Genomic DNA, 12,575 nt, shown 5'->3' with positions numbered 1-12,575 from the left:
TTACATCCAAAACGCTTCAGTACGAGTTGAAGAGGCACTGCAATGGACCTCAAGCCCACTTTTCTTTTACTGACCCCCAGTGGCAAAGATCTACTTGCTCGAGTTTGAATCAAGGGATAGACTCCATCATGGATGAACACAGTGAGCTCCTACTCATCCAGAATTTTCTCTACGTCTTCGGAGCCCTGCGGAATTTTGGATCAGAGCAGACATCTTTATTACGATGATGCCATTCACATTTTGCCCCTGATTTTTTAAAATAACAACCCCTTGAAGAGAGTGAAACTTGTATTGGAAAGCAGAGGCTGGAAACATTCCTGTCATCTGGTTGTGGTGGGGTTTTCTGGGCTGTGTGGCCGTGGTCTGGTGGATCCACCAGACCACGGCCACACAGCCCGGAAAAACCACCACAACCAGTTGAATCCAGAGGTGAAAGCCTTCGACAATACATTCCTGTCATCCTTATGACTGGCGGTTGATTATTTTATCTATTAGCAAAAGAGAAGGTATTTTAAAACATACATATATTAGTATTATTAATAAATAGTAAGCATATACAAGGAGTTAAAAATACCACTACCCCGTTTTTAGAGAAGTCAAGAAGCTTCTGTTTGCTCTTCCCCCAAATGATCTTTTTTAGATATCCAAGGTATCTTCTACCCTCTTAGGGACGACAGATACAGATTCTGTCAACAGCCATTGCAAACATATACTTACAGCACTTACAGCAAATTCTCCTAACAAGAACTGCTAAAAGAAAAATGCTTCTAAAAACAACTTCTAAGATATTAACTATTGCAACAAACAGCAACGAACACAATCGACCAAGCACATCCTTTTCACAGACTGCACAAACTCCTAACGTTTCCACAAAAGCAGTGAATGAAAGCAAACTGGAGAGGAAAGGTAGATAGATGCAAGCTGATCTATCAGCTGTTTTAAGCCAACCGGACCATGAAATAAACAAGACGCTCTCAGAATGGAGACCTAGCGCAGACCGCAACAAGCCAGCTGCACTGCTGAGGCAGTGAAGGCACCAAAAACCTCGCCCCACCATTCATTCCCCGCACCTCAGTATCCATTTGTGCAGCCGACCTCCAGCGTCGTTGTTCTAATCCAACCGGGGAGCAGCGTGGGAAAAACAGCTAGCACTGGGTGAAAAGACCACAGACCTACGAAAGCAGCTGTCAAACTGTCCCTTGCAACTTTTCTTTTAAAATACACAAACCAAAAACGGTGGGGGGAGGGGGGAAGCAGGGGCTTACTAAACCCACTGTAAGCCTTGTAAATGTTTTTTTTCCTCAAGAGAAATGTAAAGCCTTCCAGTGCTGCTGTTCACAGGAGAAGAAATGACGGAAGTCTGGAGGGGAACAAATTGCCCGATAGTGAAAGGGCGGGGGGAAGGAAAGGCTTGGAACGGCTGGTACAGATGCCTGGAAGATATTGCTCGAAATGGAGGGGTCAATCTGTCTCCAGGCTCCCACAGCGCAAGAGTCGTAAGAAGAGAACGATCAATGTCTCTTTCTCGCTCAGTTCCAGCTCTCTGGGCCAAAGGGCATTTAAATAGGCTTGCATAATGCACCATTATCTCTATGAAATGTTACAGTAATTCTGAATAACAGAGGAAGGGAGGGAGGGGGGCAGAAGAAAGCAGAGAATTGCCAACACTCCCCAGAAGAAAGCAGAGAATTGCCAACACTTCAGATCTGGTAATCTTGGATTTGAAGCTGGACCGTGATGCTTTTTTAAATCAGTACAACATTTGGAATACTCAGCAGAACTTAATCACCATTTTGTGATGGCAACGGGAGAGCGTCAGGCAGAAACTTAGAACAGTGCAGATGTAATTACACAGGTAAGTTGGGCATCTCCATTGGAGGATTTTTAACAATCCCCTGATGCTTGGATTTTTTTAAAAAAATTTATTGCTGTTATTTGTACAAATACAGGCCAATGTACAAGGTGCACGAATACAAAGGCAGACCTTCCTCAGAGGCGTAGCTCCAAGGGGAAGGGGGTGCGACGCACTGGGCGCATGCCCCTGTGGGGGGTGTGGCCAGGGTGTTCCAGGGGTGAGGAGAGGGCTTCTGGGGCGGGACGGGGGGTGGTGGAGGATGCACCAGTGCACCGGACGCTTTCCCCCCTTGCTACGCCTCTGCCCTGTGGTGGGATTCAAATAATTTAACAATCGGTTCCAGTGGTGGGATTCAAATAATTTACCAACTGGTTGTTTACAAGCACCATTTTAACAACCGGTTCTGCCAAAGTGGTGCGAACCTGCTGAATCCCACCACTGCCTCTGCCCCTCCTCCGAAGAGGAGCATCATTCTTCCGCATCCACTACAAACTTGCAACGCAAGGCATCTCACATGATCCTACCCTACACATATATCTCATGAGCCATGGCAGGACATTCTCTGCCCTTTTCCTGACGTTTCATAAACAGAGTGCAGCCCAAAGCCTGTTTTCCCATCCCCACATACCCTGTGAAGTATGTGAAGGAATTAAAATTTGGACAGGGATGAGCAGGATGACACAACTGGAGGGCAAGGTTACAATGCAAACAAGAACACAAAAGACAACTGGCAAGTCAATCCATTGCAGGACAATCCGGTAGACCAGGTTGCCACATGACTCCGCTGTATTTTACTATGAGAGGTTATCACCATGCAAATCAGTCATCTGTATTCACACAACTGGAATAGTCAAAGAATGAAAAGAGTGCACACCAAGGTAGAAAGCAGGCCTAGGACATTTTATGCCACAGGTTGTAAGTACAGAGATGGGAGTGATACTTGCTCAAAACACATTAATCCAAGGATCCAAAACAAAAGCTTCTCACCTGCCTACTTGCGGGGAAGGGATTTCAGCCAACCCATTCTAGCATCCTCAGTGGCTGGCTCTGCTGGTCTTCCTAACCCTTAAAATGAGATGCTCTGATCAAAGAACTTCATGTTTTTTTCTTGCTCAGGGAGACGAAAGCGGAAGCACGTGGCACACTGACATCCAAAAGTGGAAAATAACAGTGTACATTTGGATTGGTTCCCTGTTTTAACTGTCTCAGTGCCACTTTTTTGTTTCTGACTAATTCTCACCTGCTTAACAAGTCTCCAGGGGAGTCCAACTAAGCTTTGCTTTTGCAGTACTTGCCTTTCAGAGGTGGGATGGATGCCTCAGGTCCTTTCTGCACATGCAGAATAATACACTTTCAATCAGTTTTCAACGCACTTTGCAGCTGGATTTTACTGTGCGGAATAGCAAAATCCACTTGCAAACAGTTATGAAAGCTGATTGAAAGTGCATTATTTTGCATGTGCGGAAGGGGCCTCAGACCTCTACAGGTTATTATTTTATATTTGGCTGTCAAACCATACCTGTTCCTTGGAATCCTCTCTGCCTGACTTGTCACTTGGAGGGAAGCCGCTACAGTCAGGTTACTACCAGAGATTTTCTTAACTGGAGATACATGAGACTTCTGTATCAGGAAACTTCATATGCTCTAGTGAATCAGATCATCCGTCCATCCAGCCTAGTTTGGTTGACTCCAACTGGCAGGGGGCTCTGAGAGTTTCGGCCAGAGGCTACCCCTTTTTAGTTAGAAATGTCAAGGACTAGACCTGGTACCATCTGCATGGTGGGCGAAGGCTCTGTCCCCTAGGCCCATCCTGCTAAAACTGATATTCTGTGTAATCTTAAGTAGAGAATTTTGTCAATTTGAAACACCAACATTTAACAAATGGTATCAGTTTCATTTCCCAAAAATCAGAAGGTACACTTTAAAGACCATTCTGTAGTCAGTATCCTGTCACTGAAGCTGCACAAAAATCCAAAGACAATACATAAACTGCCCCAATACAGGCTGAATAATCTTAAAGTTTCCATATTTCTTGTTCAGGTTCTATTCATATTTCCACCCTTCTTCAACATCTTCTTGGCCTTCCTCCTTTCTGATCTTGGTCATTTGTGTACCTTTGGAAGTGACTAAGTTCGCAACCCTGATTTGGCAAACGCTGGGAGATTTCTGGGGAAATATCCAGGGAGGACAAGGCTTGGAAGGACGATACTCTAAAATGTCTCCTCTAGTCTCTATGGTTTTGCAGAAGGAGAAGGAAAACTCCGAATGATTCCATGCAGCATGTTTATAACGATTGCAACTCGTTATAAAGACGCTGAGCGGAATCCACTTATAACCTTTCAACTAATTAACATTCACCTTTCAAACGTATACATTTTTACCGATGCCTGGGGTGAAGAATCTTTTCATGCCTGAACTGCTAGCTGCAACAGCCTACCGGAGTCTGTCAGGAAGGGTCCGACTTTGACGATATTTCAGAAGCTTTGTTAGGCTGATTCCACATGGGCCAAAAACAGCAGTGTGAAAATGGTGTGAAAACAGTATAAACCCTTTTACACAGTTTTAAACACTTTTACACCATTTTCACACCGTTTTCACACTGCTGTTTTTGGCCCATGCGGAATCAGCCTTAGATTGGCTCGTGTCACCATGCTTTTTCCTGATGGCTTTTTCCTGATGAGAGGGGCAACAGGATCTAATTTTGGCATTGAAATTATATAGTTTTATTCCACTTCCAGGTGGTGTTTTTATTGTGTTTAAACATAATGCTGGAAACTGCCTTGAATCTTGTTAGAAAGAAGCGAAAAGACTGATGCAAAAATATAATTTTAGAACCGTCAGGTATACAATAAGGTGTGGGGTTTTTTTTGGCATGTTGTTCATAATACCAAAACACAGCATGCCGCACCATTAACTTCCAAGCCGACTTTGCCAACTCTGGCTTCTGTAAAGACGCATGTCCAAGCCCCCAGAGCACTGAATGACATCAGCAAAGCCTCTGTCACGATCTTAGTGCCATTGGATGGGACACTGAATGCGCACAGATGGAAAGGAAATTGTCGTCTAGGGGGTTGCGCTCTCTCTTGTGAAGTCATTAGGGACGCTCCCTGAGGGAATCCAGCTTTGGCTCCTCATTTTCTTCCATCGCTTTTCCTCCAAACTGTCCTTTCCATTTCTTGCTACTGTTGCCCTCTACATCTGCAACCCCAGACAAATTTCACCCATGAGACTTAAAACGTTTTCTTCCTTGATTGGAAATCCAATTCCTGCCTGTAAATCCCTAGCCCATCACCAGATTCCAGCCATGACAGGATTCCCTCTAGGGACCATCTCTCCCTATAGCGAACTGCTCGTTCCTGAAGACATGCTAATGCTACAGCTAAAATGTACACTGGCTTCCCACAAGCTGCGTGTGCCAGAAATTATTGATTTGTTGCTGAGTGCAAGCACAGTTGGCTCCAGCAAAATGAGAAAATGGCAAAGTTTCTGCAGGGAATCCCTCTTTTGTCGTCTACAGGGTAGGCCCCAACCAGCAAAGTCTACATTCAGCTCCTTTAACTTCTCTGGTGGGAAATGCTGAAGGTTAGCCTTCCATACATTCTGAATTTTGCTGCTAATTATGGATAAATGTGTGCTTAAGGCATCTGCCTTGGGGATGGTGGAAAGGCACTTCCACATACTTTTCTTTATTATTTTAGGTACTTTCAGGCGGGAGCACTAGGAAACCCCACAAATCTTATTTTCCTTAATTACTATATGTTAGCTGAAATGGGAGGGGACATGACATTCTGGCAAATGAGATGAACTTTCTCCCATTGTGAAAGAGGACATAATGCCCTCAAAATAAAGAGTTTGAAGAAGAAGAGTTTGGATTTATATCCCCCCTTTCTCTCCTTTAGGAGACTCAAAGGGGCTTACAATCTCCTTGCCCTTCCCCCCTCACAACAAACACCCTGTGAGGTAGGTGGGGCTGAGAGAGCTCCGAGAAGCTGTGACTAGCCCAAGGTCACCCAGCTGGCGTGTGTGGGAGTGCACAGGCTAATCTGAATTCCCCAGATAAGCCTCCACAACTCAAGTGGCAGAGCTGGGAATCAAACCTGGTTCCTCCAGATCAGAGTGCACCTGCTTTTAGCCACTGCTCTTAGCCACTACGCCACTGCTGCTCATAGACACACGGGGGGAGGATCTAGTATCACAAATACCCTGTGCACAAAGGACTTTGTCAGGTGAAGATGGGGAACCCAGGGAATTGTGAGTGGGGGAAGGGTGCCCCCATTGCACAGGTGTTCACAAATAAAACAATTTACTTTGCTTACAGAGGCACGCAGGTAAAAAAAACACATGATACCAGGAACCTTAAATCATTCACTCAAAAGTACTTTGTCTCTGCTCTGCGCACTTGCTTTTGCCATGTAAGATGTGTCATAAGTTTTTCAGCTTTTGAGAGCTTGATAAAGAAGGGATGTGCACAGAACAGTTCTTTACCTATATTTTCACAAGCTGGGGGCTTGCAAGGTGTGAAGGAGATGAAGTATTCAAAATGTTACTTTCCCTCCCATCAACTGTTTCCTCTAAGAACAATCTTGAGCTTCAGCAACCCCATGTATGTATTGTCCTCAATGTTCTGAGCCTCTCAGAGCATGCTCAGGAACTCCCATTTTGTCTGTGGTAGCCTGATTTTGCTGCTTCTGGGATTTGTGGGTCAGATATCCACTTTACTACTACAGAGCCAGCAAGGTCGCTAAGAAAGTATACACCCAGTGGTGGGATTCAGCAGGTTCGCACCACTTCGGCAGAACCAGTTGTTAAAATTGTGCTTGTAAACAACCAGTTGTTAAATTATTTGAATCCCACCACTGTATACACCACTTTAGGACCCTATTGGGGGAAAGTAGGGTGATCAATGAAGTAAATAAAATAAACACTCCTTGCTAAATGCCTCTGTATCTTCCCTCATGCTTCTCATGCTTCTACAGGGCCTCAATGGCGGTTTCCAAACCTTTTTCCAGAAGCGTGCCTTATTTATAAAACTTTTGGAATGGCGCTGCCAGCCCAAAGAGCATGTAGCCCAAATGACATTTCCTGGGCCCTTAAACAATCAATGAGTGTTGCCCCTTCATGCACTCTGCTGACCTACACAGCTACAGCATTCACAGGGAAAACTGCAGACATGATGGTGATAGTTAACCATTTCTGCAAAATGTATTGCAACAGCTTATATTAAAGGAATCCTTGTTGGTTGTACTTTTGATTTTAATTAATGGGATCAAGGTGGGAGACAGCCAACACCTCTCGCCTATACACCCAGCACAGGGAAGGGATTTTCCTAGCTAAGGCAAGCAACCTGTAGGTTCTTGAACTGGTGTGCATTTTTGCCAGATGGCACAGCCTCGAAACATATCTTGCAGTCTCGAGACTGATTTTCCCAGTTCCATGTGCCTGAGGACCAAGCACACTCTCTTTTCCATAAGAGAGACTTACAGGGGCTCCAGCTGCACTTGGTGCTAAACAGCGCAATTACGAATCAAGCCAGACTCATCCCACAAAGGAGACACTTGGATCGGAAACCACTTTGTGTTCTTTGAAACTTTCTAGTCTTGCTTCCAGCCTCTTTGGGCAAGTGTGTGTCTCCTTGGGCCCTGGCGCCGTTCTGAACGCATCCACGGCACATCTATATTTTGTTTATTACAGGAAAAGAAAGATTTGCTTTGGGGTTTTTAATTTATTTATAAAGGCACTCTGTCTACATGGAATTCCTCTACAACCGCAAGAAGCATCTCAGTCATAGAACCCTGAGCAAGAATGATGAGGGCATATCATGGACTGGTTGTTGTGGGTTTTCCGGGCTGTGTGGCCATGGTCTGGAAGACCTTGCTCCTAACATTTCACCTGCATCTGTGGTGGCATCTTCAGAGGTGTATTACAGTGGGATGTCTGTTACACACTGTGTCCAGTGTAACAGACTTCCCCCTGTGATACACCTCTGAAGATGCCAGTCACAGATATCTTAGGTGCAGGCGAAACGTTAGGAGCAAGATCTACCAGACCTTGGCCACACAGCCTGGAAAACCCACCACAACCAGTTGAATCCAGCCATGAAAGCCTTCGACAATACAGTATCATTGACATTTTTTAAATTTTCAAATCATCATCATCATTTTGCTGTCACTGATTTATAATTAACAAAATACAGAATAAACAACACAAGGCCATTTTACTTTGTAAAACTTGAGAAGTGTTGTGTAACAAATGATAAAGACAACAGAATTAAATCAATCACTATTTGTTTTTAAAACTCCTAAAATACTGTCAATTGTTTATATTGGTTGTTCATCTGTGAAGTCTGATTTTCCCCCCCGCCAATATGGTTTTGACAAAAATATTAAACGTTTTATAAATTAGCTCTCATAATATGAACTTTACTTTGCTTTACATCACTCAGCAGAAGCTTCTATAATCAATTTCTTTGCTGAGAAGGGCCAGTTTGCAAACTACAACTGATTTGAATGAAATGCTTGTTTATGCAGAGGAGTTGAAGGAGAACTAGTGGGAATATTCACTGCTGGTGAGTGGAAGCACAACGGCTATGCTTGTTGGGCTTACTGGTTGGGCCAGCATAGTGTAGTGTGGTTAAGAGCAGGTGGATTCTAACCTAGAGAACCAGGTTTGATTACCCACTCCTCCACCTGAGTCGCAGAGGCTTATCTGGTGAACCAGATGTGTTTCTGCATTCCTTTATTCCTGCTGGGTGACCTTGGGCTAGTCACAGTTCTTCAGAACTCTCTCAGCCCCACCTACCTCACAAGGTGTCTGTTGTGGGGAGAGGAAGGGAAAGGAGCTTGTAAGCCACCTTGAGTCTCCTTACAGGAGAAAGGTAGGATATAAATCCAAACTCTTCTTCTTCATCATATGAAATGAAATTTTCATGTGGACATAAATGTCCCTTAAAGCAGGGCACAGAAGACAAAGTCTAGCAATGGTAGATAAGATTATTTCTGGCAACTAGTTGACCATCTCCAGCTGTCAAAGAGTTCTGAGGAAAGCTTCTGGGAAATTATGTGGATGTGTGTAAAGTAATGTCAAGTTGCTGACAATTTATGGCGACTCTGCACCGTTTTCCTGGCAGGAGACTTACACAGGTGGTTTGTCCTTGCCTGCCTCTGGAAGGCAACCTTGGAATTTCTTAGTGGTCAAATTACTGCCCTATAATGAGGGTGCCCTGACCTGGATGGCCCAGAAGAGCCTGATCTAATCAGATCCCAGAAGCTAAGCAGGGTCAGCTCTTGTTAGTGGTTGGATGAGAAACCAATAAAGGACTTCAGGATTGGTTCTAGGGTTGCAATCCTCCAGATGTGTGGCTGGAGATTTCCTTCTACTGCAACTAATCTCCAAGCCACAGAGATGGTTCATCTGGAGAAAACAGCCCCCTTGGAAGGTGGCTTCTATAGCATTATACATTCAAGTTCATTCCCTTCACAAACTCTACACTCCTCAGGTTCCTCCCCACAAATCTCCAGGTATTTCTCAACCCACAGATGGCAACCCTAACTGGCACACAGAGGCAGGCAGTGATATTCAACCTGTAACCATATATTGCTTGAAAACCCTATGAGGTCGTCATAAATTAGTGTCAACTTGTCGGCATTTTTGGCTACCATAATCAGGTTTCTCAAAACATGAAGCAGGTCTCTGTGTGGACGATGTGGAGAGCAGACTATGTGGAGGTGTAAACAATGAGGAGTATGAGAAACTTACATCTCTTCTAGCTCAAACTGAGGTAAAGTTTTTGCCAATTTGCAAGATATCAAGTTTCAGCAAGTTACTCTCTTTGTCAGAGCGAGGAACTAGAAACAAGGGAACTCTTCCCTGACAGTCCAGTGTTCCAATCTTCTGTCCCCCAGTGCCATCCTAAACAAGAGAAATAACCTTCTAACACCATCAATTTCAATGGCCTTAGAAGCTTAAGAAGGCACATTAAACCCACCTTTTTTTCCAGAATATTCTTCCCATGTGTGTATCTTTCTCTTTTTGTGAGAGTGGCTGACACAGAAGAGGATGCCACTAAAGGCAGGCTATATCTTGAAAGTATATGGGAAAGACAGCAATAAACCTGCTAATCAAGGTTTTATTTTCAAAAATACAAATAATCACCAAGTTCCATCCTCTGTTGAGGCAGGCCTTGGGGCTAGGTTTGCCAACATCCATATGGGGGCTGGAAGTTTGGCCTGAGTTACCCTAACTTCAACCACCCAAGATGACAAACTAAAAAAAAAAATCTCCAGGCAGCACATTAAAGCGTCCCCACTACAGCACAATATTAAAACATCCCCATGAAAACATGCCCACACACAAAAGTTAAAATCCCAACCATAACACACACACACACACACCCATCAGTATGGTTGTCAAGATCCTGGGACACAGGTTTGCATACGTACAGATCAGCCAAGCATTGCTTGGGAATTCATATCCTATGGGAAATTATGACAGTCTGGGCTCTGCCACCAGCTGCCATGGTTGTAAGTGAGATGTAAATGCTGCAGAGAAATTTGTACACTGCTCCTCCAGTTCGCGAGGGAGGGGCAAATACACGCTGTTTATCCTATTTTAGCCTTCCCTTCTGGGGTAGGTTAGACTGACAGACAGTCCAGAGCTTTCAGTTTCATGGCAGAGCGGGAATTTGAGGCCACCTCTGTTTCCATTCCTGACTGTCTTCAAAGAGGGGGGCATAAAGGGTTGCGTAGCAACTGTCTGTGCTATCCTACTGTCTCCAGATTACACAAAGGTGAAAATGCATGCACAGGATTCCTAGCCAGCCAACATCGTACTGTTCTGTCCAGCAAAACCATGTCCAACCAACCTAGAAGTCTGGAAAAGCCACAAAACTCTCATTTCTGCCAAACTCCATCTTCACCTTGCCCTTGCCAAGTAATATCCTTCCACCCAACCCTAACACTGCACTGCCTTTTGAAATCAAAACTCTGACAACTACCGGCAACCCTGGAGCATGAATGTTGCAGAACTGTCTTTGCTTTTTTTGCTTATACTTCTTGGGCCACATCTGATTCCACTTTATCGAGTGTAGTTGTGGAAATAAGTCACTGTTTGTTAGCAGCATGCTAGGCCTGAGTGCTCGTTAACCCTGTTAAAACAGAGGCAATCTCTGGCAAAGAGGGCCTTATCTCCTTGTACTTTGACCTGTGTATTCAAAGGAAGGTAGAGCAGGCGGAGATTGCAGGGGCACAAAACATCTCCTGTTGCAGGGAAAACCAGGACCAGTCTGCCTGTTGCCTAGGTAACCCGTCTGCTGCCTCAAGGTTGAAATAGATGTGTAATATATACCCACATACATACCTGTAATCACACAAACACAGTCTAACTTTCCACATTGGCAAATGCTTGTCCCAAAACACTCCAGAAATATCTCAAGACGGCTGAGCGTTCTTCTATTTCCCTCCTAGCCAGCTCAAAAACTCAGCACCGAATCAGCCGGTCATCTGCTAAGGTGGAGGGAAGGAAGGGGCTCCTTTTCAAATCAGTTTCCAATTCGGCAAGACCGAATTTTTGCCACGGAGCCACACTCAAAGCAATTACAACTCCCGATCTGATTAAAAGGAATGACGGTCACTCCGTATTTCTCAGCCTTTTCATTCTTTCCATCTTCTACAACAGTTCCTCTTCATAGCCCCCCGCCGCACACACACACACACTTCCCCATCCTCTATAGCCTTTCAGAGCTGGGAAAACAAACCAGCAGCAACAAAAAAAAAATCTGTTTACCTACCGATTTTGCTCCCCCTTCTTTGGCAAAACGTGCTATTTTCCTGGGGTTTCAGCCCAGCACCGCCATAAATGGCTGTGAAACAGACTCCTCTCCCCAGCGTACCTGCATCATCGCTGTCGTCAGCAGCAAAAGAGATGTGCCCAGCCTGAGAAACGTGCTCGTTTCAGTAAGGCTGCTGCACGACCCTCAGGGACGGCTCGGCTCGGGTACCCAATGCAGATGTGCGATGCACTCGGGGCGGCTTTTTTTAGAGAGGGAGATGGGGAGGGGGAGAAACAGGAGGAAACAGCTGGCCGCTGGGAAGAGAACTTCACAGCGCCAATTCCCTTGTTTTGACAGGGAAGTGTCGCATCGTGGAACAGCCGTTTCTGTCCAAAACTAATTTAATCTCTGAATTTAAATCGCTGTGCACCAAATGCAGTACACAGCTCTTTAAAGCAGACACTTTTGCACGCTTTCAGTTTTAAAGTAGCTACAGACCACAAAGCATTCTCTCTGCTATCTGCTGCCTGCTTCCACTATTCAGATTTCTGCAGAAAGGTTGCTGCTTTAACATCAGTCTTCTGTTGTATGTACATGCTCCTATCCCTCAAAATGAAGGTAGTGGCAATTTTTTAAAAGGTTAGTCTGAGAGGATTCCCCAGGGCTGGCTAGCCAGCTTTATAAGAACCCACCCAACTGTTTCTTCTGCTAGTGAAAAAAGGAACAAAGGGGTTCCCTTTGATTACCAAGTATGTTTGTGCTGGGAACCCTAACATGAGGGCTACAGTAAAGAGGAGAACTGATCAGACCCATTAATTCAGGGGTGTCCAACTCTGGCGCTTCAGATGTTCATGGACTACAATTCCCATCAGCCCCTGCTGGCATGGCCAAAGTGGCGGCTAATGGGAATTGTAGTCCATGAACATCTGGACACCTCTGCATTAATTGCTCTGT

General features: G+C 44.8%; 1 protein-coding gene across 3 annotated transcripts in view; it reads right to left on the bottom strand.

The window, feature by feature from the left end:
• LOC125443503 (c-Maf inducing protein) overlaps positions 1 to 12,575 on the bottom strand; it is a 149,697-nt gene that overhangs the window by 42,984 nt on the left and 94,138 nt on the right. Inside the window, exon 1 of one of the 3 annotated variants that reach the window (XM_048515675.1) lies at positions 11,640 to 11,766. The exons of 1 other annotated variant lie outside the window; for it this stretch is intronic. Coding sequence is in view for 1 of the 2 variants with exons in the window: in XM_048515674.1 (XP_048371631.1) it covers positions 1,071 to 1,082 (12 nt within the window). In the remaining variant the exon portion in view is untranslated. Of the gene's footprint in view, positions 1 to 1,070; positions 1,184 to 11,639; positions 11,767 to 12,575 lie in introns of those variants that run through there. One more of the 3 variants, XM_048515674.1, reaches the window with a different exon arrangement.

Source organism: Sphaerodactylus townsendi, linkage group LG14, assembly GCF_021028975.2.
Source record: "Sphaerodactylus townsendi isolate TG3544 linkage group LG14, MPM_Stown_v2.3, whole genome shotgun sequence".
NCBI lineage: Eukaryota > Metazoa > Chordata > Lepidosauria > Squamata > Sphaerodactylidae > Sphaerodactylus > Sphaerodactylus townsendi.
Note: the sequence above shows the minus strand (reverse complement) of the source record. Positions and strands in the feature narration are given on the sequence as shown.